Consider the following 26,153-nt stretch of genomic DNA (forward strand, 5'->3'; position numbering starts at 1 on the left):
GATCAAGATTCAAAGCCAGATGGAGCACTAAAGTCTGTGAGATTCTTATCTCCGATTAACCACCAGAAAACCAGAAGTGGGCTGTGGCTCAAGGGGTAGGATGGTAGCCTTGAACCGAACAGCCCAGGGATAGCGCCCAGGCCCTGGGGAATGGTGGTAGCCTTGAACTGAAGAGCTCAGGACAGTGCCCAGGCTCAGAGTTCAAGCCCCACAATAGACAAAAACACCTCTAACTTTGTAACATGTTAAACAACCACATCAAAGAGAGATGTAAATCAATAAATTCACAGAAGCAGAAGAAATGACCAAGAAGCCAGTAACAATTGTTTCCAGTTCCTAAAGAGAAACATACAAATCAAAAAGCAGGGGCCAGGCATTTGGCCTAGTGGTAGAGTGCTTGCCTAGCATGCACAAAGACCCAGGTTCTATTCCTCAGTACCACATACATAGAAAAAAGCTGGAAGTGGTGCTGAGGCTCAAGTGGTAGAGCTCTAGCCTTGAGAAAGCCCAAGGACAGTCAGTGCTCAGGCCCAGGACTGGCAAAAAAAAAAAAAAAAAAAGCAAAGACAAGCTGGGCGTGGTGGCTCGCCCCTGCAATCCTGGCCACTTGAAAGGAGATTAGGAGGACTGTCATTCAAGAACCCGAACAAAGGTTGTGAGGTCCTGGTGCTCTACCCTCATGGCTGAAGCAGGGGTTCACCTCCACCCCTCTGCAGGAAAGGCAATGCCACCGAGCAGGGCCCCCAACCCTGGCACGCACACAGCACCTGCGGAGAGCCCATGGCATTCAGAGGTAACAATCTGAACACCAGGAAGCCTTGGGCCTCTCATTCTCCCTGGCGGGAGCCCTGGGCTCTGCCCACAGTAGTCAAGCTGGTCGTTAGCTGGGTGGAAGCTTCTGGAAGGCAGGTTAGCTGTGCTATTCAGTCATGTCTGCTTGGCAGGTGCTTTCAAGGAACCATGAAGAGGAGCTGACGGGAGGGTCGGAGAGGGGACCCATCAGTCTGCGCAGGTGGCTCTGCTTTCTCTGCTTCCTCCCCATCCTCTCAGTCATCTCCCCAGCCAGACTCCTGCCAGGCAGGAGCCATCCCTGCCCTCCTGCAAGGGTCCTTTGTTGTGTGGCTTTTCTCACCAGCCTGGCCCCTCTCCCCACCCAAGGATCTCGCTTACTTGCCAAATTCCAACTGTCCCACAGGCCCCTTCCAAGAGGCCTCTCCTCTGTCCCACTCCAGCGCTGGGCATCCATCCAAGGCTGCTCACTGAGTGGCCACCCCCTCAGGGGTCTCTCTCTCACTCTCTCTCGCTCTCTGTCTCAACTGCACAAGGCATAGCTCTGATGCCTTGCACAGCCCTGTGGGATCTGGGCATGTCAGGTTCCTAAGGGTGAGAAGGCCAGTGGCTGATGGGAATATGGACGGATATGGACTGTGTCCTGCAGGCTGAGGCTGACAGCCCCTGGGTCCGGGATCTGGGCACAGAGATGGACAAAGGAAATTGGCAAGCGAACACCCGCTGTGCAGGCTCCAGCTGCCTCCCTGACCCCCAACACCAGCTAAACTTTAACATCAGCCCTGCATTCTGCAAGGCCAGGAAACAGCAGCCTATCAGGTTCTAGTTCTCATCACTCTGCCATCCTCCACTCTGCAGTGGCGGTGAGTTTTTTGTGCCAGTCCTAGGGCTTGAACCCAGAGCCAGGACACTGAGCTCATTTGCTCAGGGCTAACGCCCCAATGCCAAACCAAAGACCTCCTCATGTCTTCTCCTTTGCCTGGAGCCCCTCTGGTCTTGGGCATCAGCACCCAAGGGCTTACTGTAGGGGAGGAACTGAGAGGACGATAGATACCCTGGTCCCCTGACCAAATCGTTAGATAAGGGCTCACAACAGACCAGAGGGTTCCAGGCCACAGGGAGGGGACAGGGCTCCGACTAGCAGTGGGGCCCCCGTGTGCACGTGCCCCAGGTAGGCCCTCGGCACACCTTCCTACAGGGACATGCAGGGACTACACACACAGGTGGGCGGGGCGGAGCCAGCACTGCCCTTCTGTGTACCCACCGGTGCTGAGGGAAACCCCTCAGAAAGGAGGAGGGGCAGGACAGGGGGCATCTATAGGCTCCTAAAGAGGGGAGGGCCTCGGGGAGCTGGGTGGTACACGAGGGGGCTAAGGAGCCATGCTCGCACACAGTGGGCCATGGGGAAGGGGGAAGGGTGACCCAGATCTCCCTTCCCTGGCTCCTGCTAAGGGGGCACAGGCCACAAAGCAGCTGCTCCCATCTCTGGGTAGAGCCACCCTCCTGCCCAGCCCAGTACAGAGGGTGCCCTCCAGGTGGTGGTACAGCTAGGAAAGAAAGGGTGGGAGCATGGCAGAGGTGGTAGTGACACAGGTCCCTTTCCAGGGCAGGAGGGAGGGGACAGAGACGGGCACAGGCCAAGACCAGTCCTAAGAAGAGCAAGGTGGGCTAGCTCTGGACTCAGCATCCAGCAGACCAGGATAATCCAGGTGGCACCTCAGGCTACCACTAGCCCATTAAGGCAAGATCACAAAAGCGAGGGTCTCTCTTCTAGTGTTTTGTTGTTTTTTAAATGAGGGATCCAAGCTCAAGCATTTCTGGAAACAGAACACTGCCCAGTTCAGCTCATTCCAGGGGGCTGGGCAACCCTCTTCCCCAAAGGGGTTCCCCTGGAAGGTAATTAAAGTGAGCTGGACAGGACACACAAACAGCCCTTCAGGGCTCCATTGTCCCTGGACAAAGGGCCGGCTCTTGGATGTGGGGGCCCCAGAGGTGCCTTTCAGAGGGCCCGTTACCATGACAACCCGTGTGTGCCACAACCGCCTGCCAGGGCTGGGAGGATGAGCAGCTCCGGAGCCTCCAGGGAGGCACTGCCAATGCCAGCCAGGCCCATGGTCACCATGCATTCTGGCGACCTGGCGGCCGCTGGCCCTGCTAAAGCCAGGGAGCAAGGAGAAAGAAGCAAGAGTTCCTTAAAACAGACCAAAGGCCACCAGAACCATCTCTGTGCCCAGCGTTTGGGACAATCCCTGCTCTGCTTTTAGGACCACCAGAATTTTCTAGAATAGGCATGCTGTCTCTTTGAAAAGAGAGCAAACCATTTTCATTCTAAAAGAACAACTTAGAACACCCAGAAGAAAGCGCTGAGAGATTTCAAACAGAAGTACTGGCCATTTTCACCCTCCCCTCCCCTCGATAGCTCACATCCCAAGGATTTAAGAACGGGAACCATCCGGTTTGTTGTCACAGTGTCCTGGCTCCCCTAGACAAACATGACATGTCTGACACATGATCTTTGACATGCTGTTATTTATTCATTCAACATCTATATTAGTTAGGTGTGCAATGAGACTCCAGGCACTGCTATGTAACCCTGGGGTCTGCAGGTAAGATGGTGCCTGGGGGTACCAATATGTTGGGGGGCAAGATGGCACGGGAGGCTATAAGAGGAGGCAGTATGGCTGCTGACCATGCCACCAGTTCTGACAGCGACTCTCAGTAATTAGACACAATTCCCCACCTCTCTGCTCACTGCCCAGCCCAATGAGCCTAATGAGACTGTCCCCTGCCTGCACTACAGAACTGCAAAGATAGTCACCTCTGAGTCCTCCACATCAGACGTCCTCTACATCACACCTGTCAATCTGCTAGGAGCTCTTGGCGTCCTCTGGAAGGCACAGGAAGTTATCTCCTGTCCTGAGCCACTACAGGCCTTGTCCCCTCCCCAGCCCAGTGAGTGTCAAGGACCCAGTGGTGAGAATATGGTGCCACTCAGTCTGCCAGCACCTCATCTATCCAGTGTCCACTGTCCTGCATCCAGCATCCTTATGAGCGTGGCAGGATACCCCCCAAACCAGGGTGCCCGTGCCTGCACGATGCTTCTCAGGCCAGTGCTCCTGGGCTGTCACCTGGGACTCCTGGGTGTCACCAGGGACCCCAAACACCCGAGAGGGACCCTTGGGGAGTGCAGAGCCCAGCAGCTATTTTCGTCCTCTAAATATTGGACTTGGGGAGAGCCGCTAGTGACTACTGCTGGCAAAACCAGCTACCGATCTATAAGGAGAGTTGGATTGCAGGTTCAAACCCACCTGGGTTGGCAGTGCTGTGTCTGAGGGACATGTCCACACCAAGGCGCCCGATGGGACACGATGCCCTGAAGTCTACATGGAAATCAAGGTGAGCCTGCAGCCCTTAGGCTACTGCCAGAGAAACTGCACAGAAGCCTCTTCCACAAAACCTCAGGAGCCCAGATCAGTGTGGAGACCCAGCCTGCAGGGTCTGTAAGAGACCTTCACCCCCTACCTGGGACAGGACGCCGGGGGCCCAAGCTCCACCCCCACACCGTGCGGATGGCCTTCCACGCATGCTGCTGTGCCCAGCAGGAGTCTTGGGACAGGGAATCTCAGCATTCACGGAGCCACAGTGCCTGCGTGGGTCAGGCTGACGTTCATCACGGCTTCTTTCCTGCCTGTCTCCGGTTCCCACCTGCAGGCCCCCAAGGGTCAGGTCCTGAATAACAGAAATGGCTCCACCCTCGCCCAGCCCCAGGCTCCAGACCTGGACAGCGGGCAGGGATGCCTGCTGGAGTCCCACCAAGGGCTCAGGATGAGTACTGCCCAAGCAGGGAGAGGGCGCTGCCCAGTGCGGGGCCAGAGCTTCTCCCCACACTTCCATCCCTGCTCTTCCGCAGCCTGCGTGGATCTGGAGCCCCGTTGATCCCAATAGCCTCGTCCCATCAGTCCTGCTCAGAGTCATTCCCGCCAGGCTGCAGCGGGACTGCCCAGCCCCTGTGCTGTCCACACCCCCTTCAGCCAGCAGCCAGCCTGACCCTAGCACCCACAAACACCCTACATCCCTGCTCACCAATGGAACTCTGTCGGGCCCTGGCAGCAGCCTGACCCTGGCCAGCCCCTTGTGGCCAGCATCTGATCAGTGCAGCCTGGCTACACGAGCAAAGGCTCCACTGCGGGAAAAGTCATTTGGCCTATGAGCCAGCCCTCTGGCCAGACTGGAATCCCAGGCTGCTGTACACCCCCTCCCAGCCCTAATAGCTAGGAGGTACCCCCAAAATCTCATGCCCCAGCCTGAGAGCTGGGGACTCTTAGGGGGAGTCTAGCAGCTAGGACCTCATCCCAGGCCCCCAGAGCTGATCCTACAGGGCAGTTTGTCCACAGACATTCCTGAGGCAGAGGCCCTACAGGGCTGCCTACTGCAACAGAGGGAAAAGAAAGCACAAATGCCCTGTCCAGAAACAGGCAAGTGGGAGAGCTGGTACATTCCTGGTGAGGAAGATGGAGCCTGAGACCAGCACCAGGGCCAGAAGCTAGAGCCTTGAGGAAGCCAATCATTATCCTCGGGCCTGAGACCCCAGACAGGCAAGGGCTGTCTGTAGATAGCAGGCACCTTAACCGGTGTGGTGGGGCATACCTGTACTCCCAGCATCGGGCGCCCAGAGCCAGCCTGAGCTACACGTGTACCTTAAACTCCCAGAAGAGCCAGGTGCTGGTGGTTCACACCTGTAATTCCAGTTACTCAGAAAGGATTGTGAGGATTGCAGTTCAAAGCCAGCCCACGCAGAAAAGGCGACGAGACTCTTATCTCCAATTAACCACCAGGAAACTGGAAGTGGCGGAGTGGCTGGATGGTAGAGCTCCAGCAAGGACTGCTGCCCACGAGAGTGCAGAAGTGGAAGGAGCGAGGTGCCACCAGCTCAGCCCAGGGGACCCGGTGACCACACCACGTGCCCACCGGCACAGAGGGAAATCTGAGAAGACAGCTGCATTCCTAATGACCATTCTCAGTGGCCAGATGACAGGGTCTGGCTTTTCCCCTGCCGCGTTGGCTGTGTTAAGGTGAGGAAGCTTGTTATTACTGATGCCAGATACGTGTTGGTGCCCATCCACGGGTCCTCATGGGGCAGCTCTGCACAGCAGGGCCGGGGAGTCTGCACACATGTCTCCCAGGCTCCTCCCTGACCTGCAGGCACTCCAGATCTGGCAGGCAGTACTGGCCAGGAAAGAGGAAGCCACTGTGCCAGGGTGGGGCCACAGGTTCAGAGGCGAGAGGGGCCCCCTGAGGTGAGGCAGAGAGCAAGGAGCACCCCATTTGTGCCAGCAGCTCCATTCCCTCTGCTAAATGCCTTTCTACTCGAAGTACCTACCATGGCCTGTTTTTCAACTGGACACTGGCTGGAGCAGTCAGCTAATAAAATTATCCCTTCCCAAGCAGTAAAGTGTGGGGAAGGCCTTGAAGACTGGGATTTTCTCAATTCCATCCTTCAGCTCTCTGCTTTTTGTAAACACCTAACTGGCTTGGCCCAGCACCTCCCAAATGATGGGGGTGCAGACTCCAGGCAGGGGGTGCACCCTGGAGTCATGATAGCACCGCCACAGAGTGGGAAGGACGGGGGAGGCTGCTGAGGATGCTGGGTAGGATGCAGGGCCACAGGAGACCTGGGGGCACTACCAGGGCCCAGAGTTGCATTCTTCAGCCCAGCGTTCATCCCACAGGCAAGGGAAGCCCTGGTGCCCCAGACAAGCTGTAGGCGCAGGGACTCACATGACAATACGGGGTGCCGGGCTGGGTCTGGCCTCTTGGCAGGTGCTGTCAGAAATGGGACCCAGCTACAGGGACGGGAACAGAGTGCAGACAACCCCACACCACCAAAACCAGCAGTCACTACCCAGGGAGACGCATCTTGTAGCTTCACAAATATCAATGCAATGGGACGGGAGTGTGGCCTAGTGGTAGACTGCTTGCCTAGCATGGGTTCAATTCCTCAGTTACTACATACATAGAAAAAGCTGCACCTGGTGCTGTGACTCAAGTGGTATACGTGGTAACCTTGAGAAAGTCTAAGAACAGCACTCAGGCCCTGAGTTCAAGCCCCATGACTGGCAAAAAAAAAAAATCAATGCAATAACCCAAAAGATACCAAATTCTCATTGTGAGTAATACTACTTGGCTTCAAACTAGTTCAAATAAAGTATCAGGATGATGAAAACATTCTGAATCTGGACAGTGAAAATGATGATCTGATACCATAAAGGCTACTAGACTGTTCACACTGTTTCTGTGTGTCTGTGTGCACATGCACACACGCACACACACACACACACACACACACACACACACACACACACACACACACACATGCCAGTACTGGGACGTGAACTCAGGGCCTCCCATTCTTGCTTGGCTTTAACACTTGAGCCACAGTTCTACTTCTGACTTTTTGCTGGTTAATAGAAGATAAGACTCTCATGGACTTCTAGACTCAGCCTGACTTTGAACTATGATCCTCAGATCCTAGTCCTCTGAGAAGCTAAGATTACAGGCATAAGCTACCAGAGCCTGGCTTGTTCATATTTATTTTTTCATTTACTTGGTGGTACTAGAATTCAAACTCAGGATACAAGCTTGCTAGGCAGGTACTCTGCCATTAAAGCTGTCTCCAGTCCTTTGTGCTTTAGTTATTTTTCAGGTAAGAGTCTTAGGTTTTTGCAGGAGCAGACATTGGACCACTATTCTAACTTTCTCAAAAAGCAGGGATTATGGATGTATACCAGTGTGCTAGCCTGTTCTATAAGACACAGCCTTACTAACTTTTTGCCTTGGCCATCTTCAAACTATGATCTTCCTATCAAGTAGCTGGGACTTCAGGCATGAGCTACTGCACCTCGTTCCTGAACTATCCATTGTAAAACACACAAGACTAAGCTCTAGGCGCAGAGAACTATGGGCCAGGAGTTTGTCCTCGTGATAGGGTGCTTGACTCACATGCATGAAGGCTGGGGTTCAATTCCTCGGTACCACATACATAGAAAAAGCTGGAAGTGGTGCTGTGGCTCAAGTGGTAGAGCTCTAGCCTTGAGAAAGCCCAAGGACAGTGCTCAGGTCCTGAGCTCAAGCCCAGGACTGGCCAAAAAAAAAAAAAAAAGGTAAACTGAAGTGCCTACGGTGGGAAGGGACCTACCTTGGTCCCGTGGTGAGAGAAAAATCCACAGGGAAAACAAATCCTGCTGCAACATCAGGAACCCGGATGGCTGTCCCAACCTTAAAGCCTTCAGCTGCCTGCCCTACGGGGCCACTCAGGCCTGGGTGTCCCAGAAACAGATGGCATAAAGTACTTGTCATTCTCTGGGGAGACAGAACCAGAGCTCCACTGTTCTGCCTAGGCTTCCAGTCAATACTGGTTACAGGCGCCCATGCTGGCACTGAGGTAACCAGGCAAACACATCATAACTCATCTAGCTGCCACCTCCTGTCCGGTACATGCGCACACACACACACATACACACACACACACACCCCTGACCTCTGTTGGCCATGTGCTGGATAGACAGGAAGTATCTCAGAACAATAAACCTTCATATTTTCCATTTTTTCTTCTTTGAAGATAAGGGGCACTTTCAGTTATGCACTAGAATTTTCCATGCTTAGGACTGGGGGGAGGTGACGCCCGGCTGTGTCACTTGGCAGTGGGACACAGGGTAGAGGGAGAGTTTGTTATTGACCTAAGCTCGAGGGAACCACAGTGCACAAACAGACAAACACACAGTCCACACTGTCACGGCACAAAGAATCTGTAGAATCGCAGCCCACCCCCGCAGTCCCAGCCTCTATTATCTCCTACGTTACTCAGAGTTTGCTTAGCTTTTTCATTCAAGGCTGGGGCTCTACCACTTGAACCATACCTCCACTCTGGCTTTTTGGTGGTTAATTGGAGATAAAGGGCTCATGGACTTCATTGCCCAGGATAGCTTCAAATCACGATCCTCAGCTCTCAGCCTAAGAGTAGCTAAGAGTGAGAGAGAGGCATCATCAATCCCTGACCCTACTGACCTTCTTCACTTTGGGCAGTACTAGGGTTTTGAACGCAGAGCCCTGGCGCTCTACCACACTCCCAGCTCCAAGAGCAGCTTCTCCAAGAGTGCTTATCTAAGGAGAAAGCCACCCAGATCATGGCTACCCCTTGGCAGACATGAGCTAGAGTGAGGAGGGGTGTCCTGAAAAGGACTATGGTCTGTCATGGAGGCCAGAGGGCAAGACTGGCCCAGCACCAGGCATCACGGGAAGAAAGGGGGCAGTGAGGAGGGGGCAGCTCTGATTCATGTTTGAGGAGTCAGTAAGTCACCTCGACCAGTAGAGGTGTCCTGAAGAGCCTGTGACATCCTGTGTCCAGCAGCACAGGTGCCGTGTTGACCGGGCAACAATCCCCGAGCCAAGGACTGCTGGACTCGGCTGCCTCCTCTGATGAGCAGCCCGCTGGCTGACCTGTGGTTATTGCCCTGCTGAGAGATCTTATCTCCCAAGGCTAACAAGGTGTCTGAGTTTATTTGAGTTAGCTGCAGTTAGTTTACTTTAGCCAAGTGTCATTTAGATTAGATAGGAAAGAAACTGAAACTATTAAAAAAAAAAAAAGACAGAATTGGGAGTGGACACAGACCATGAAAGAAGGAAGAGACCCGCTGCTGGGTAGCGCGGCTCACCGCCGTAGCCCTAGCTTCTCAGAAGGCTGAGATGTGAGAATCGTGGTTCAAAGCCAGCCTCGGCACGGAAGTCCAGAAGATTCTAATCTCCCATTAACCAATAGAAAACTGGAAGTAGATCTGTGGCTCAAAGCAGTAGAGTACTAGCCTTGAGCAAAAGTAGCTCAAGGGCAGCAGTGCCCAGGCCCTGAGTTCAAGCCCCAGGAACAACACCAAAAAAAAAAGAAGGAGGAAGAGAAAAGGGAAGAGGAGGGAAAGGAGAGGGATGAGAGAGGAGGAGGAGGAGAGTCAGGATGGAGGGAAGGTGGGCTTCCGAGTCTAGAGCACTGGGTACTTGGCTGAGCACATGCCGCCTGTGGCTGGGACAGTATACGCAGTCACACTCAGCATATGTCACCTGGAGCTGTCACACACGCCCCTTCAGGTCCTGTCTGGACACTGGTGGACAGTGGGCACTCAGACCCAGGCTCTAGGAATGGTTCTGCCTGTCTTTGAAAGCTGTCTGGCCCCAATGTAACACTGCCCTGTGGGTGGCCTACAACCTGGAAAGAGCACTGGTGTCATGGGGCCCACTCCTCCTTACACTGCCAAGCTCTGCAGTCACCCCCTCCTTCCTGTGCCCTTCCAAGACCATGGGCCTCTGCAGAGGATGAGCACTGCCCACCTAGACAGGTGGCCACAGGGGAGACAAGGGGAGTGACAGGATGGGGATGGCGCGGCAGAACTGTGTCTGGGAAAGGAAGAAGCTAGAGGGGCCAGGAGTGACCACAGAAGCGGCCACGGGGCATCTGTGACCAAATGCACTCACTTAGCGCTGGGCCGGCACCCTGGGCCCAGCCAGCCTCCCACACCTTTGACCAGTGAGAGCAGGTCCTCATGGACGGCCATACTTTTCTGGACCACTCCCTCCCCTCAAGCTAACACAGTACCCACGGTGACTACAGTCACGTGATACAGCACCTGCCTAGCATGCGAGGCCCTGAGTTCAAACACACACATAGACAAACTAAAACAGAAGCACTTAAAATCTTACAAGCGTGTTGTTCAGACCTACCCCCTCTCTGGGACCTCTTTCCTACTGGGGGGACAGTCCAGCTGCCTGAGCCCCACCAAGGAAGCCCCTCACAAATGGACGGACAACCCTGTTATAGAGTGCTGGAGGCAGAGAGGGAGGGCCTGGCAGTGAGGGGGGGAAGAGCCCACAGATGGCTCTAGCAATTTTTCATGTCTAGCTAGCCTGGGAAATACCCATTCTGGGCGCTTCTATGAACCTGGGTACCCACTGCCACATTTCAGCACCAGTTCCACTGGCCTTCGGCCCATGCCTTCAAATGGTGTCTGCGAACCCTACCTCGCTTGAGAAACTGAGGACACAGCCGTCAGAGGGAGCCAGGGTGGTGCCCCACACTGCCACGTGTGCAATGGGACAGTAAAATGGAGAGGAGTGGCCGTGTGCCAGCACCAGGCCAGCCCTCCTGAGCTGTGTTAGCTCACTTTCCCCTTCCCCTGGCCCCAGACCTGGGTGAGAATAACAAATCCCACCCCATCTCCCTCCTCAGACAGCCACCCCCCAGCTCCATGTTTAGGCTGGGGGTGAGGGGAGTATGAGACACGCACACGCACACACACACACACACACACACACGCACACACACACACAGCGTCCTACTCAAAGCCCCTACTCCACTCCCTGCCCTGAGCCACAGGGAGCTCCTTGCTGCCTCCTGACCATTCATAGCCCCACACCAGAGCCACGGCACCAGCATCTCACTGGCAGGGTTCAGGACTCCCCCGAGCACCCCAACAAAGCAACTCGGTGGCTTTCAGGGAGTGAGGACAGAGGACAGAGGCCATGCAGCTGAGAAGAGACACGCGCTCCATCTCCTGTCTAACACCTGCTGTCAGCATGAGCAGCAGAAGCTGCACGGCTGCAGTTGTGGGGTGGGTCCCTCTGGACATCTGGAAAATGGGGTACTGTCACCTTCACTGAAAGCAGAGGAGAGCAGAGATCACCTGCTCACCCACAGTGCAACTGCGCTGGCTGGCAGTGTCCCAGGAAAAGGGCTGCCTGCTACGATGACACCCCCTGTGCCCAACAAGCCCCACCACAGCCTCCTGTCCCAGTTACCGCCACACCACAGCCACCTGTCCCAACCACTCCTACCACAACAGTGCCAGCTGTCCCGACAACCCTGCTGCTATGACTTGCCACACACTGTGCACATGATTTCTTTCACTTTATTTTTAACACGTTCAGTCCCCCGAAAGGATTTTGCCTAGATAGATAGATAGATAGATAGATAGATAGATAGATAGACAGACAGATAAGCTCACATTAGTTATACAGAGGGAGATTTTGTTATTTTATGTATTTATAACAGATTCCAATGAATCATTTCACTCCCAGAGTTAACATGTGTGCATGTCTGTGTGCTTGAACTCAGGGCCTGCTTGCTCTGCCTAGGTTTTTTTGCCCGAGACAGGTGCTCTGCCATTGAGCCATAGCTCCATTTCTAGCTTTTCGCTGTGGAGTCTCTTGGCCTTCCCTAACCAGCCTGGCTTCATACCAGGATCCTCCAGACTCGGCCTCTTGAGTGGCTGGGATTCTAGGTGTGATCCCAGTGACGGTCTCAGCATTGTATCTCAATGCCTGCAGCCAGCTCCACAAGTTAAGGAGCAGAGCAGCTCCCCTCCGAGACACAGACCAGACCAAGACAGGGAGGACGCCCTCAAACCCCAAAGGCCCAGGAACTCGGTGCTCCCAGTGTGAAAGCAGCACACCAGGAGACTTGAAGAAAAGTCACTCTACATGATCTGCCAAGCCGTCTCCTAGCCGTGTGTGTGTGTGTGTGTGTGTGTGTGTGTGTGTGTGTGTGTGTTAGTGCATGTCTGTGCATACACGTGCATGTATGCATGAGTGTGCACGCAGGGGTCCATGCGAGTATACAGTGAAGGCCCCGCCGCTATCCAGGCGATCAGACTCCGAGTGACATGCACATGGAAGGGCTGGTATGTGGCATTGCCCAACTTTGGAACATCACACCCCAAAAAGTGAGCTGATTATTGCTGTGCCTACAGGTCTTACCTGAAGCAGAAGCCTGAGTGCTCAACACTGGGGCTTCCCTAGAAAATGTCCCAGCATCTCCCCAGGGCCAAGGCCCCTGCTCAGGAGATGGGGCCAAAGACGGTCTTGACATGCTTTGGGTCCCACCTGGAAACAGCAGCTCTGCGGCCAAGCCAGAAGCCTCCGCCTTTGAACTCTTCTGGTTCATTCCAGAAATGAGCCATATTGGTTGGGTGGCTATTGTGGGCCAGGCCTCAAGCTGTGGGGGTGAGGGGACACGCCCTCTGCAAAGCAGCAGCCACCATGTCAGGCTGGTACCACACACATTCACAGTCCCAGACCCCAGTGACTCTGTTTCCTCGGGTGACTCCGTGACCCTTAAACTGAGCACCAGGAAAGCAGCAGAGGGGCCCAGGAGCACACAGCAAACCGAGGCCTCTCCTGCACCCCCTCCCCCGGTTCAGGAATCCCATTCTGGGTGTTTCTATGAACCTGTGCTCAGGTTAGAGGACAAGAAAAAACTTAGAAAACTATTCACCCCAAGGCTGCAAGAATCATGCCAAACTCATACAGATTTTCCACACTCTCTGCCCCACAAGATAAAATCTACCTCTGTTTGAATCCCAGAGCTGGCAGGGATAAAGGCCCCTGGCACAGGGCCTCACACCACGCCCTGGGCACAGACACGGCTGCCAGGGCCCCTGCTTTCTGCCACTCCAGTTCCCCAACAGGACTCTGCCACTGAAACAGACCCAGACAGCACTGAACCCAGGGCCTGGTGGAAGTCCGGTGTCCCCAGGACCTCAGGTCGACACGGGCATCCACACGTGTCTCAATCCACTCTGCCAGGGCCCGGGGGGCCTTTCCCAGTCCCAGTGGCCCGCTGCTTCGCCTGGTGTTGAGGTGAACACAGTACTCCTGGGTGCCCCGCTTTCCGGTAGCGTCCTGCTTCTCCGTGGTCTGTGACCCCATCGGTCCCGCCAGGCTCGCCCTCCTGCCTCCGCCCCTCGGTCCCCTGCCAGGCCAGTCTGTGCCCAGCCACCATGTGCTATAGCAAGTAGACTCGGGGAATGCCCCATCCTGGCTGCCCACAGCACGGCCGTGTGCACATGCAGACCTGGCAGCAGGCCACAGCCCTCTCCGGAGCCTCGGCCACATCCTGCATCCGGGCCCCGCCACTCCTTGGACGGGCCCATGCTCCCTGAAGTCTGACTGTAGTCTGTCACAGAAGTTCCAGGGACAAGCTCTTGGCTAAGCCAAGTCACATCTTTGGCCTCAGGTGGCAGTTGTCACCGCTAGGCTCTTTGGGGTCCCCAGCCCCTCCGGCTTCTCCCTGCCCCTGATGACACTGGTCAACCATTGCTCACTCAGACTGTGGCTCCTCAAGGCCAGGCCTGGGTCCCATCCTAACTGCCCACCCCCGTGTCTGTACCTGGGCCCTGCTGCCAGCCCCGGCTGGCTGAACTGCATGTGCTGCCCTCGGTCACTCAGCTCTGAGACAGGAGTGGTGACAGTACAGTGTGCGTCCTAAGTGGTCAAGTGGAGCCTGGGGAGGGCTCCAGCCCACGGAGCATGCTGGCTGCCACCACCCCCACCATCACCATCCCATCCCATCCCCTAGCCTGCTGTTCCTTGCTGGGCACCAGTGGCTCACACCTATAATCCTTATTACTCAAGAGGCTATGCTCTGAGAAACGCCGTTTGAAGCCAGCCTGGCCAGGAGAGTCGGTGAGATTCTTAGCTCCAATTAACTACCAAAAAGCTGGAAGCAGAAGCATGGCTCAAACGGTAAAGCATCGGTCTTGAGCAAAATAGAAAGGTTAGGGACAGTGTCTGAGCCCTAAGTTCAAGCCCCAGGACTGGCACTGCACACACACACACACACACACACACACACACACACACACACACACAATCAATCAATAAAATCTCCAAAATGTGAGCATGGAGCCCATTTTCCAGAGTCACCATCAAAGCGCTAAATAGTCAACTACGGGCCAAAAACAAAGTGCATAGCTCTTCCTCGGTGGCTTATGTCACTCAGAAACTGGCCCAACTGCCAAATGCCTGAGGCTTCCCAGATCCCTGGCTAACTGTTAAGCTTCAGGGAAGGCAGCCCAACATGGCTAGACAGCGCTTGGCAGAGCAAGCAGCTCCTTGTCTCCCAGTTTGCAGTCTTCTACTGAAAGCCACTGTGTTAGCCTGCATTGATCTAGGCACATACGTTTTCCAACGCTACCAGCCTAGCAGATTCTACCTTCTACTCTCCCACCTAAGTAAACTATGGCAAGGTTACTCAATCTTATTATTTCGCTGAGTTCCAGTGTTTCCTGACACAGCTGAATGACTCACCGACCAATCATTTTTACCCCACAGACGCTCCTTTTCCCATAGCCACGGGAAAGAGGCCATGTGAAGACCTGAACACACAGGCACGCACAATTTTCAGGTGGATTTAAAATGTCAACATCACTAAAAGACGAATGTATAGGAAGTATTCTGAGCTTGACTTTCCCATTGGTTTATTAGTCACACAGTTTTGAAAAATGCAAACACAGCTTTCCCAAATGCTTCTAAGAAAGTCCCTCTTAGAAGTGATGATCTCATACAAATATCCCCACACATGAAATGAGCCTTTTGTAAAGCCTGGCCCATTCAAAAACGGCAGCTGTACGATTTTTACCGTGTTCAGACTTTAACACTTTTTTCCAAAAGTGTTTTTGTTCCTGGAGGGCTTAAAAAGCCATCAACCACCAGGCACAATGGCTAACATCTATAATTCCACCTACTCCGGAGGCTGAGATTTGAAGATCAAGGTTCAAAACCAGCTGGGGCAGGAAAGTCTGTGAGACTTTTACCTCCAAAGCATCACCAAAAAGCAGGAAGTGGAGCCATGGCTCAAGTAGTTGAGCAGCAGCCTTCAGTAAAAGAAAAAAAAATCTCAGGGGCAGAGCCCAGGCTCTAAGTTTGGACCCCAGGATCCATTTTTTTTTGTTTTGTTTTTTTAATTGTTTTAAACTATCAACATTATCTACTTCATCAAAATGGCTGTTGGGAAGTGGGACCCCTGTCCCTGGGAGGGCTTCCTGCCCACATGGCTGCTCAGACCCCACCCGCCCGCCCCCAGGTGTGCCAGGCGGTGCTGGGAAGGAGACTGGCTTCCCCAGAACCTCCAGGCTGCCAGCTTTCCCTTTCCTTTCCTTCCCCTCCGGCACCTCTAGAGCAGTAACAACGCATCAAAGGCTTTAGGGTAGGGCTGTAAATCCTGTGAAGCCAATTACCCTGCATTGAAAACCCGGCTGAGTGGGAATCAACAACTTTCCCACATTGTTCTATCCTTTCTTTCTTTTTATTGGACTTGAAGACAGGGTCTGGCTCTGGAGACCCAACTGGCCCCCACTCTTAACATGCTCTGGTCTCCACCTCCCGCCCTCGTGCAGGGATTATAGGAGTGAGTCACCACGCCCACCTTTTACATTGTTCTATACTAAACTGAGCACTGCCTCCAGCTAACTCAAGGGCCCATCTTTTGGCGGGCTTGGCTTCCTCTGGGGGCCTGCTGTTTGAACCTGTGCTGGAAGTCTCCAACGAGTCTGGTCTTTGGAGAATTAAATAGTAGTTGAGTGGTCTGAGGGTTGCACCATCCTGTGTGAATACCTTTCACAGGGCACCGATCTGGCAACTGGTTCCTCAAACTTCTCCCTTAGGTGTGAGAAGGGGGCTTCACAATTCTGGTCCAGGGCCCCTGCCCCACTAGCTGTGTGGCCCTGTGAAGTCACCTTCACCCCTCTGAACCCCAGTTTCTTCATCTGAAAGCCTCTAGTTGCCAGAGGCACAAAAGACTTTACAAAGCCACTGGTAGTCAGAGCCCAGCCCCAGGCAAGCACCACGGGGTGTGGGGGGAGGGACATATAAGTCCCCCCATCTGCTCCCAGGTGCATTAGCTGAGGATCCACAGCCAGAGTGGGTTCCTGGGCCAACTGTGAGGTACTGTGGGTCCCCCAACTCTGTGATGGCCCACCAGATGAGCCAGCCCTCTGTATCCAGCTCCTATATCTGCGCACATGCCACAGACGCCATTAGCACGCAAATACCCCCCTGACATGTGCACGCCCCACCCCCAGCACGGACCTGTTCCTGCTAAAGTTCTGAGCCTGCCCCAAATCCAAGCCCTGCTATTTTGTCAAGTTGGTCCTATGGGGACCAAAATGTTCACTGTTTTACCTAACAGATACAGGGGAACAGGGACAAAAACTACTAGAAGCCCCCACACTCCTGCCTGGCAATTTGTCCCTAAGCACCTGTTCTGTGTTCCCTGTATCTAGAACATGGCTGCCAGCACCCGAGAAGCAGCTACGGGCATTGCATCTCTTCACAACAGGAACTGAAGAAGCCCTACGGCCCGGAAGCTGCTGGCTACCAGGCCCTCCTGAGTGTGTGTGTGTGTGTATGTGTGTGTAAAAAGGAAAGCCATCCTTACAAACAGGAGGGGGAGAGGTAACTTTTACAGGGCCCCCCAAAGCAACACTGTATCCTCATCGTTCATTGTTAAAACCAAGGCTCCTCTGAAACATGGACTCAAGCCACCCACACACCCTAGTCCTTCTGGGTGGTATTTTGGTCACTTGTCTGCGTCACATCAAGGGGCACCAGCTAGGCAGGCAGGGTCCCTCACAAAGCCACTGGGGGAGGGGCCCATCATTGTTCCCCTACCCCCAGCCCAAGCCCCTTCCTCCAGGTCATCCACCTCCCACACCTTTCACTGTCCTCCTGACCCCACCCGCAGGCCCCGGCAGGCAGGGTGAGCAGTGAGGAGGACCTACTGCCCAGCCTTGGACAGCACAGCAGACACGTCCCTCCCTCCTGGCCTCAGAGCAAGACCAGTGGGATCGCACACCAGTTCCACCTGTGCGCGAGTGGCCTCTCAAACTCTCAGATTAAAAGCTCTTGACCAGGAGCAGAGATCCAACAGCACTATGCGTTTCAAAAAGCCAGCCCAAAGACAGTCACACCTGAGCCAGTCCTTGTTATTATCTGGAGGAGACAGGAAGAAAAAAAAAAAAAAACCCCGAGACCAGGGGAACAGCAGCCGTATTATAGGGTGAGTCAGGGACCATCCTGCAATTTCCAACGGTCCCACCCGAGAACTAATTGGCACATTGGAGCAGACAGTGACCTTTGATCCTTCTAGACACCTCCTTGTGAGACAAGCAGACTAAAGGACATCACTGGGCAAACCAGATGACCCAGATAACCCTGGGGCCAGCATTTATTGGCATCACTCAGGAAAAACACCCAGAATCCCTGCACTTGAACCCGAAGAAGCCCAAGCCTGCTCTCTGCAAAACTGCAGAGGGAAGCAACAAGGCGTGTCCCCACTGCACTGGGGTCTGGAGGCACACAGCAAACGTCCTGCCCCAATGTGCCCCAGCACGCCAGGCAGGGCACCTGGCGGGTCCCCAGGGCTCTCCTGCGGCCCCCAGGGAGCAGCAGCCCCTCCTTCCCCCAGGCCACTCACCCGACACAGACACCTCCATGAGTGCCTCCAGAGGCCGGTTGTTGTCCAGGTCCCGGCTGAGCTGCAGTTCTCCCGTGGAGGAGTCCAGCAGCAGCAGGCGCAGTTCATTGCCCTGCAGGAAGGTGTAGTTGAGGCTGTCGGAGAGGTCAGGGTCATGGGCCGGGATGCGCCCAATCACCCCGCTGGGGAAGCTGTTGGACTTGTTGGTGACATAGTTGTTGAAGAGAATCTGGAAGTCCGGCAGCTCGGGTGGGTTGTCATTCTGGTCCAGGAGGCGGATGTGCACCGTGGCCCGGCTCACCAGGGGGGCTGACGTCGCCTGGACCACCAACACATAGTCCCTCCTGACCTCGAAGTCCAGTTCCACCAGGGCCCGGAGGTCCCCGCTCAGCAGGTCGAGCTGGAAGACCTCGGGCACATTGCCCTCGACGATCTGGTACATGATCTGCGCGTTGGGGCCTTCGTCGGGGTCGTTGGCCTGAATCCTCGCCACCACTGACCCCACGGGGCTGTTTTCCTCTACGAACAACTCCAGCTCGTCCCTCTCGAACACAGGCGGGTTGTCGTTGATGTCCAGGACGGTCACCTGGATCTCCACAGAGGCGCTGAGGGGAGCAGGGCTGCCCCGATCCACAGCCAGAGCGCGCAGGCTGTACACGGCCACGTTCTCCCGGTCCAGCCGGCGCTGTGTGCGCACCACGCCGGAGGTGGGCTCGATGTAGAAGTCTCCGTCACCGTCCTCCCCTCCCTGGAAGGTGTACACAAGGCGGCCATTGGGGCCTGAGTCCCGGTCCGTGGCGGAGACCTGCAGGACGCTGGTGGACGGGGGAGCGTCCTCAAACACGGAACCCTGGTAGAAATCCCGCAGGAACCTGGGTGCGTTGTCATTGGCGTCAAGGATCAGGATCTCCAGGGAGGTGGTGTCCGACTTCTGCGGAATGCCATTGTCCCTGGCGGTGATGGCCAGGGTGTAGGCGGCCTGGTCCTCGTAGTCCAGCTCCGTCACGGTGTAGATGGTGCCCGTGTCCGGGTCGATACGAAACTGCGGCACAGGGTCCTCCAACACGTAGGTGATCCTCGCGTTCTCCCCCGTGTCCTCGTCGCTGGCGCTGATGGTGGCGATGGAGGTGCCCACGGGCCGGTCCTCCTTGACGCTGACTGTGTAGTGGGAGCTCTGGAACACTGGCCGGTGGGTGTTGGCATCTGTGACATTGATGAAGACCTGCGCGGTGTGCGAGCGCGTGCCGTCCGACGCCGTCACGGCCAGCACGTACTGTCGTTCCTGCTTATAGTCCAGCGGCAGCGCCAGGGTGATGAGGCCGCCGCCGCTCTGGCTGCTGAGCGCAAAGCGGTTGCGGGTGTTGCCTCCGGTGAGCTGGTAGGTGATCACGCTGTTGGCGTCCCGGTCGCGGGCCTGTAGAGTCAGCACGCTGCTCCCCACCGCCGCGTCCTCGTTCAAACGGAGCTCGTACACGGGCTGCGTGAACATGGGGTCATTGTCGTTGACGTCCAGCACGGTGATGGACACGCTGGCCGACGAGCTCATGGCCGGAGAGCCGTGGTCCACCGCCTCCACTCCAAAGCTGTAGTGCTCCACGTCCTCGCGGTCCAGCTCTGCACACACGGTGATCCAGCCCGAGCTGTTGTGGATCTGGAAGGGGAAGTCGCGGGCGGGGACCGGGTCCTCGCGGCCAGGGCCCCCTCTCCCCGGGGCGGCCGAGGCCGTGTCCACCAAGCGGTAGCGCAGGCGAGCGTTCTCTCCAGAGTCGGCATCGACGGCCTGGATGTGCAGCACGGAGTGGCCCACGGGCACGTTCTCCACCACGCTGGCCTGGAAGGGGCTGCTCACAAAGATGGGGGCGTTGTCGTTGACGTCCAGCACCTGCACCCACACCAGGCCCGAGGAGTTGATGAGCGGGGGCCGGCCTCCGTCCTGCGCCTTGACGCGCAGCGTGTACTCGCGGATGGCCTCGAAGTCCAGCGGGTTGATCACGTCCAGGCTCCCGCTCAGCGAGTGGAGGTAGAACTGCCCCTTCAGGTTGCCGCTGACGATGCTGTAGTGGATGGCGGCGTTCTGCCCCTGGTCGCGGTCCGTGGCCTGCACGCGCAGCACGGCCGTGTTGACCGCCACGTCTTCGGGCACCCGAACGACGTAGCGCTTCTCGCTGAACTGGGGGTAGTTGTCGTTCTCGTCCTCCACCACGATGTGCACGGTGGCCGTGGCGCTGAGCGGGCCGGGGTTGCGGCCCTGGTCGTTGGCCTCCACCAGCAGCTGGTAGGCGGCCGCCTCCTCGCGGTCCACGGCCGCGCGCGTGCGCACCACGCCCGAGCGCGCGTCGATCTCGAACACGCCGCCGCCGCCCTCCAGCAGGCGGTAGCGCATGTCGGCGTTGGAGGGCGCGTCGCCGTCGGTGGCGCGGATGGTCAGCACCTCGTAGCCCACCTCCAGGTTCTCGCGCACGCGCTCGCGGTACTCGGACTGCTCGAAGACCGGGCTGTGGTCGTTGGTGTCGCTGACGGTCACGGTGAGGTAGGTGGCCGCCGAGCGCCGCGGCGAGCCGTGGTCCACGGCGCTGACCTTCAGCACGTGCGTGTCCTTGGTCTCGCGGTCCAGAGCGCGGGCCGTGCTCACGGCGCCCGTGGCCGGGTCGATGAGGAAATAGCCGTTAGAGCGCTCGTCGAACAGCGCCTCCATCTGGTAGCTCAGGCGCCCCGCCTCGCCCTCGTCGGGGTCGTGGGCGCGCAGCTCGATGACCGCCGTGCCCGCGGGCTCGTTCTCGGGCACCGACACCTGGTAGCTGGGCAGCGGGAACTGCGGGCTGGTGCTGCGGCTCGCGCCCCGCCGGGCCCGCCGGGCCACCCCCGCCCGGCCCCGAGGCCGGCTGGGCGCCTGGGACGACGGGGTCGGCGGGGCCGGTAGGGCCCGCGGCGCTCGAGGAGTCCCCGCCGCCGCCTCCCAGCCCAGCTCCACCCAGAAGGCGCGAGCCGCCAGCCGCAGGGCGCACAGCGGGCGCGGGCGGGCGGGACGGCGCGGGCAACGGGAGCCAGGGCGAGGCGGGCCGCGGCAGGGAGGGAGGGCGGCGAGGGCGGCGAGCCGCCTGGCCGCGCGGACACCGGAGACGGGGAAGCGGAGCGGGGCGCAGCCCGGGCCGGGGGCGCGCGCCCGCCGCGCCAGGCTCAGCGCCGTCGGGGTCCCGCGAGTGCCCGGGCGGAGCCCCGCGCCCGGCCCGCGTCGCCGGCCCGCCAGCAGTCCAGCCCGGCTCACGTCCAGCGGTTCCCGCGGAGCCCGGGCCGAGCGATCGGCGTCCAGCAAATAGATCCAGCCGGGCCCGAGGGCCACAGCGCGGACCCCGCCCGGCACGCGCTGCTCCCAGGCGGCCGCTCGCAACCCCAGCGCTGGTAGGACGGCGGCGGCGGCCAAGAGCACCAGCGCGGGCAGCACGGGCAACACGGGCGGCGGCGACGGCGCCATGGCCCGGAGCCCGAGCCCGAGCCGGGCGCCCGAGCACAATCCATGCACCCGGCGCGCCCCCGCATGCACCCGGCGCGGCCGGGGGGCGGCTCCCAGGAGCCCGGCGACGGGCCCCCGGGACAGCCCGCGACCACCCTCCCCGGGAGCCCTGGCAGGTACACCGGGGACCGCGCGCCCGGCCTCCGCGGCGGCTTCCACTTCGAGAGCACTTTGCGAAAGTTTGCGAAGTTGGTTTCAAGATGGCTCCTCCGCGCGTCCCAGGAGGGCGCCGCGCGTCAACCTGCGGCCGCGGCGGCTCCAGGCGGCTCCAGGTGGCCCCGGCGCGGGCTCAGCCCGGCGGGCGTGGGAAGCGGGGCGGGCCCGGGAGGGGCTGGGGCTGCGCTCCCCAAGCGGTGCCGGATCGACTGCGCCGCGCGGACCCCGGCGAGAGGGGCTGCCAGGGCGGTGCGCTCGGCCCGCGCCCCTCTCCGCCCGCGCTCGCCCCGCCCTCGGCCCGCCCCGGGCCCGCCCCGGCCCCGCAGTTTATTGTTCAGCCCCTGGGGGAGCCAGCCCGGAGGTGCGCGCCGCGATGGTCACTATGGAGACGCGGGGGCGCGGCCCGGGCGAGGAGGGGGCCGGGTCCACCCCCGGCGGCTGACCGGCTCGGCCCCCGCCGCGGGCGCGGCCCGGGGAGCCAGGCGCGGAAAGGCGGGGCTGGGTCCGCAGCCCTCCGCTACCGACCAGGCGGTCCGCCGGTCCCGGATCCAGGCGGGGTCCCACCTGGCCAAGCTGATCGCGGATACCGCAGCCCCCAAGGCCGCGTGGATAGGACTCGGGGGTGCGGGACGGGTCGGAAACGCACCGAGGGCAAAGCGCTGGACCCTGACACAAACTTGTCAAGACTTGGAAAAACAACCAGATTCAGGTTCCATTTTGCTAAATGGACAAGTTTTACACGGAGAGAAAAATAACCTGGCTCGCCATTGGGTGGGGCAGTGGTGCAAGTGAGCCGACCCCACGCGCTGCCGCCCCGAAATGCGCGTCGGGGCTACGGCGCAAGCAGGACGCGCGGGACTGAGGACCCTGGGGACGGAGGAGACCGAAGAACGTGCGCCGTCCCCAGCCTGCGCCTGGGGAGAATAGCGGGGAGGATGGTTAGGAAAAAGTGGGGGACTTCAGACCTGAGAGAACCCCTCCCCCTCCCTCTGGGAGGCGGGGCTTTGCACCCTCCCTGCTCCCTGAGCGGTGGCTAAGCTCACAGCAGCCCCTCAGGTCTCCCTCTAGACAGGAGCGAAAGGAGGGCTTCGGGTTCCAGAGGAACTGGCTGGGGAGGGGGCGCATTACAGACCTGTGATTAGAGCAGTGCTTTCTGACCCAGGAAGGTCTCCAGTCCACTGGTGGCCAGAAAGTGACGGTGAACTTAGCAAGCTTAGGAACTAGGAGAGGAGCTGGGTACCTGTAATCCTAGTTGTTCAGATGGCTGAAATCTGAGGATTCGGTTCAAAGCCAGACCAGGCAGAGAAAAAAAATCCAAGATTTCTTGTCTCCAATTAATTGGCAACAAGGAAGTGGAGGTATGGCTCAAGTGGTAGAGCACCTGCCATGAGCAAAAAAGCTGAGAAGGAGCCAGCCCCAAACTCTCTCTCACTCTCACTGTCTCTGTCTCTGTCTCTGTCTCTGTCTCTCTCTCTCTCTCTCTGTCTCTCTCTCTCTCTTACACACACACACACACACACGTAAAGAGGCAAGGGTCCTCTGGCATTGTATATTGCACACATTCCATCAGTTTTGCTGCCCAGTTGCTGTTCCTATTGACAACAATCTGAATACAATCTGAATACATTCTATTGATGCAAACTTCACTCAGGAGTGGAGAACAGTGAAATCACTTGGTATACGGTTCTTGTGGCCTGCCCTAGGCCATCTGCCTGTATTGATAATTTTGTGCGGCCCCCAGAAGGACATTATGAGTATCCAAATGGCCCTGTGCAGAGAAGAGGTTTCCCACCCCTGCCAGTGGGAGTTTCCTCCAGGCAAGTCCTGTGGGGAAGTGTGGGTGGAGAGAGAGGAAGAGGAGGAAAGCCCATCCTGGGAATGTGACTGCGCCAGGAGTTGGACTTCATGTGGAAGATTCTAGGGTCAGGGTCTGGGGACTAGAAGATGAGGAGAATGCATAAGTAGGAGCCCAGGATAGAAAGTTCTCCCCCATGGTGTAAAGGATCTCAGAAAGAGGAAAGCTGAATAATAACTTTTGCAATAGGGCTTTAAATAGGGTGGGTTGGGCTTAAATAAACATAATCTAAATGCAGTGAATGGGTTCAGGTGTGGGCAAGCTTTGCTGGAAGGAGACACTTGCTGGCTTCCCAGGTAACCGCAGGGACTACCCAGCATGCATCAGTTCCTAGGCCCAGGGGCCAGGCAGGGGCTGTTGGGCCAATGTTGCTCACAGAAGGCCTGCAGAAGGCCAAGAGCCAAGAGGATTCTATTCCCAGGCCGTTCGCGAGCCCAACCCCAAACACAGGTATTTTAGGACACCCACAAGTAGGAAAAGAAGGGAGGTGGAGAGGGGATTACAAGTGAGTTCAGAAGGCTCTGGGGTCCAGGAGGCCCCTTCTGTACCCGAATATCACCTGAGGCCGACTTCCTGAGGTTCCCTGAAGCTCACACGCAGGCTCCTCACACTTCCTCCTCGCACGCATGCACAAGTCCACAGTTTTAAAAGCAGGGAGAATGGAATGAAAAGACAGGCTGCAACTTGTGGTGGCACAGCAGGGTGGTCCAGTTGCATCCAAGGGACAGAACGTGGGTGCGTTCCGGGGAGAGGGTTTGCCGGGCTCGCTGCAGGCCCTGTCTCCATCCCCTGCACCCCTCAAGTTCAGCATATCCTTACGGCAACCCATATCACCGGCACTGGCGGGGTGCGGGCAAGGAGCTCAGGGCTAGCGCTTGCTCCACCATGTGCCCACACTCATGGGCCCATTTCCACGGGGGTTCTACGGAGCGTTGATCCTATGTGCCCAGTGTGCTTAGAGAAAGGGGAGCCGAGCCCCAGAGAAGGGGCTCCAGGAGCCTGGTGCTCCAAGGAGAACAGGGTGTCAGGGGTGGTCCCTAGCACCTGCTCCACGTCGCCATCCTGAGGCCAGGGCTCCCCATTCCCGCTGGCTTCAGGGGCTCCTCCCTTGGGAGAGATTAGGAGCAGCCCAAGTCAGTCCTGCCCCAGGCCACCTGAGCAGGCCTCCCTGAGACGTGTGGTGTACTTCGAATGGCATAAGCTGAATCCTAGCTCCTTCCGAGGCTGAGATCTCTGAATCTTGGCCAGTCCCTGCAGGAAAGCCCTCGGCACTCTTATCTCCAACTGGCCAGCCCACACACCCTGAGTTCAGGCCCTTCTACTGGCACAGAAACATAGAATAAGAATGGTTTGTTAACACTTTGCAACTCTGACTTTCTAATGTTGAGTATGTGTTCAACTTCTTTTGCTTTGTTTTCTGAGGGACCCGGATCCAAATAAATACTAGAATCTATTCCTTACACACTTAGTATGTATGCCTGGACCAGGCCTTTGAACTCAAGGCCTCTTCCTGGACCAGTGCTCTACCATTTGAGCCACACCTCTAGCCTGGCTTTGGGATGGTTATTTTTGGAAATAACTGTCTTTTCTGACTTTTCTGCCCAGTCTGACCTTAAGCCACAAATTCCTTTATCTCAGTCTCTTGAGTAGCTGGGATTACAGGTGTGACCCATTAGCTAGGCAAGCTGGAGTTTTGCTCCACTGGAACTTACAGGAAGAAGCTCTGGTGAGCAGGGCGCTGGTGAGCAGGGCACTGGTGAGCAGGGCTCTGCTACCCCCACCCCTCACGAGATCCCCTCCCTCCGTTGGTAGAGTTTAACTCTTGGAAAAATCTTGAATGGTAAAACATGGAACCCAAACCCCGGAAGCCTTGCATTAATTAGGATGTTAATAGAGGCAAGCAAGTGGAGGGAATTCAGACCCAATCAGCTTCCTCGAAAGACCACAGCTAAGCTATGACAAAAACCACAAAATATGTTCCTGCTTAAAAAGGTGCCAAACCCTGCCTGAAAGGAAATGCTGCTGTGTCGACCTCAGCAGCCCTGACCTCTTCCCAGACTCACTTCCCTTTGGGGCCCTGAGATGCCCACTCCTGACCGACCTGTGCCCTTTCCTGGAGAGCCTCTGCTCAGGAAAGCTCTGGAAGGCTCCAGGATGCTTGACTGATAGGCTTGGCATCTGCTGCTGTTCAGGCTTTGGTCAACCTGGGAAGCAGGATAGAGAGGAAGGACAATGGCCTCTACTTGAGTTCAAAGGCCTGGTCCAGGCATATATACTGGGTGTGTAAGGGATAGATTCTAGTATTTATTTGGATCCTGGTCTCCTGGAAAACAAAGCAAAAGAATTTGGGTACATACTCAACATTAGAAACTCAGAGTTGCAAAGTGTTAACAAACCATTCTGATTCTATGTTTCTGTGCCAGTAGGGGGCTTGAACTCAGGGTGTGTGGGCTGGCCAGTTGGAGATAAGAGTTCTGAGGGCTTTCCTGCAGGGACCAGCCGAGACTCACCAGCAATAGAGGGGGCACACAGGCCATCTCTGGGCTACA

At 57.0% G+C, this 26,153-nt stretch overlaps 1 protein-coding gene across 1 annotated transcript in view; it reads right to left on the minus strand.

Moving 5' to 3' along the window:
* Celsr1 (cadherin EGF LAG seven-pass G-type receptor 1) overlaps positions 1 to 21,554 on the minus strand; it is a 94,466-nt gene extending 72,912 nt beyond the window's left edge. The window contains exon 1 of the mRNA XM_090354180.1: positions 18,083 to 21,554. Coding sequence (XP_090210306.1) covers positions 18,083 to 21,554 — 3,472 coding nt within the window. The remainder of the gene's footprint in view (positions 1 to 18,082) is intronic.
* Between the last annotated feature and the right edge of the window lie 4,599 nt (positions 21,555 to 26,153).

Source organism: Megascapheus bottae, chromosome 2 (genome assembly GCF_031878675.1).
Source record: "Megascapheus bottae isolate mThoBot1 chromosome 2, mThoBot2.hap1, whole genome shotgun sequence".
Classification (NCBI taxonomy): Eukaryota; Metazoa; Chordata; class Mammalia; order Rodentia; family Geomyidae; genus Megascapheus; species Megascapheus bottae.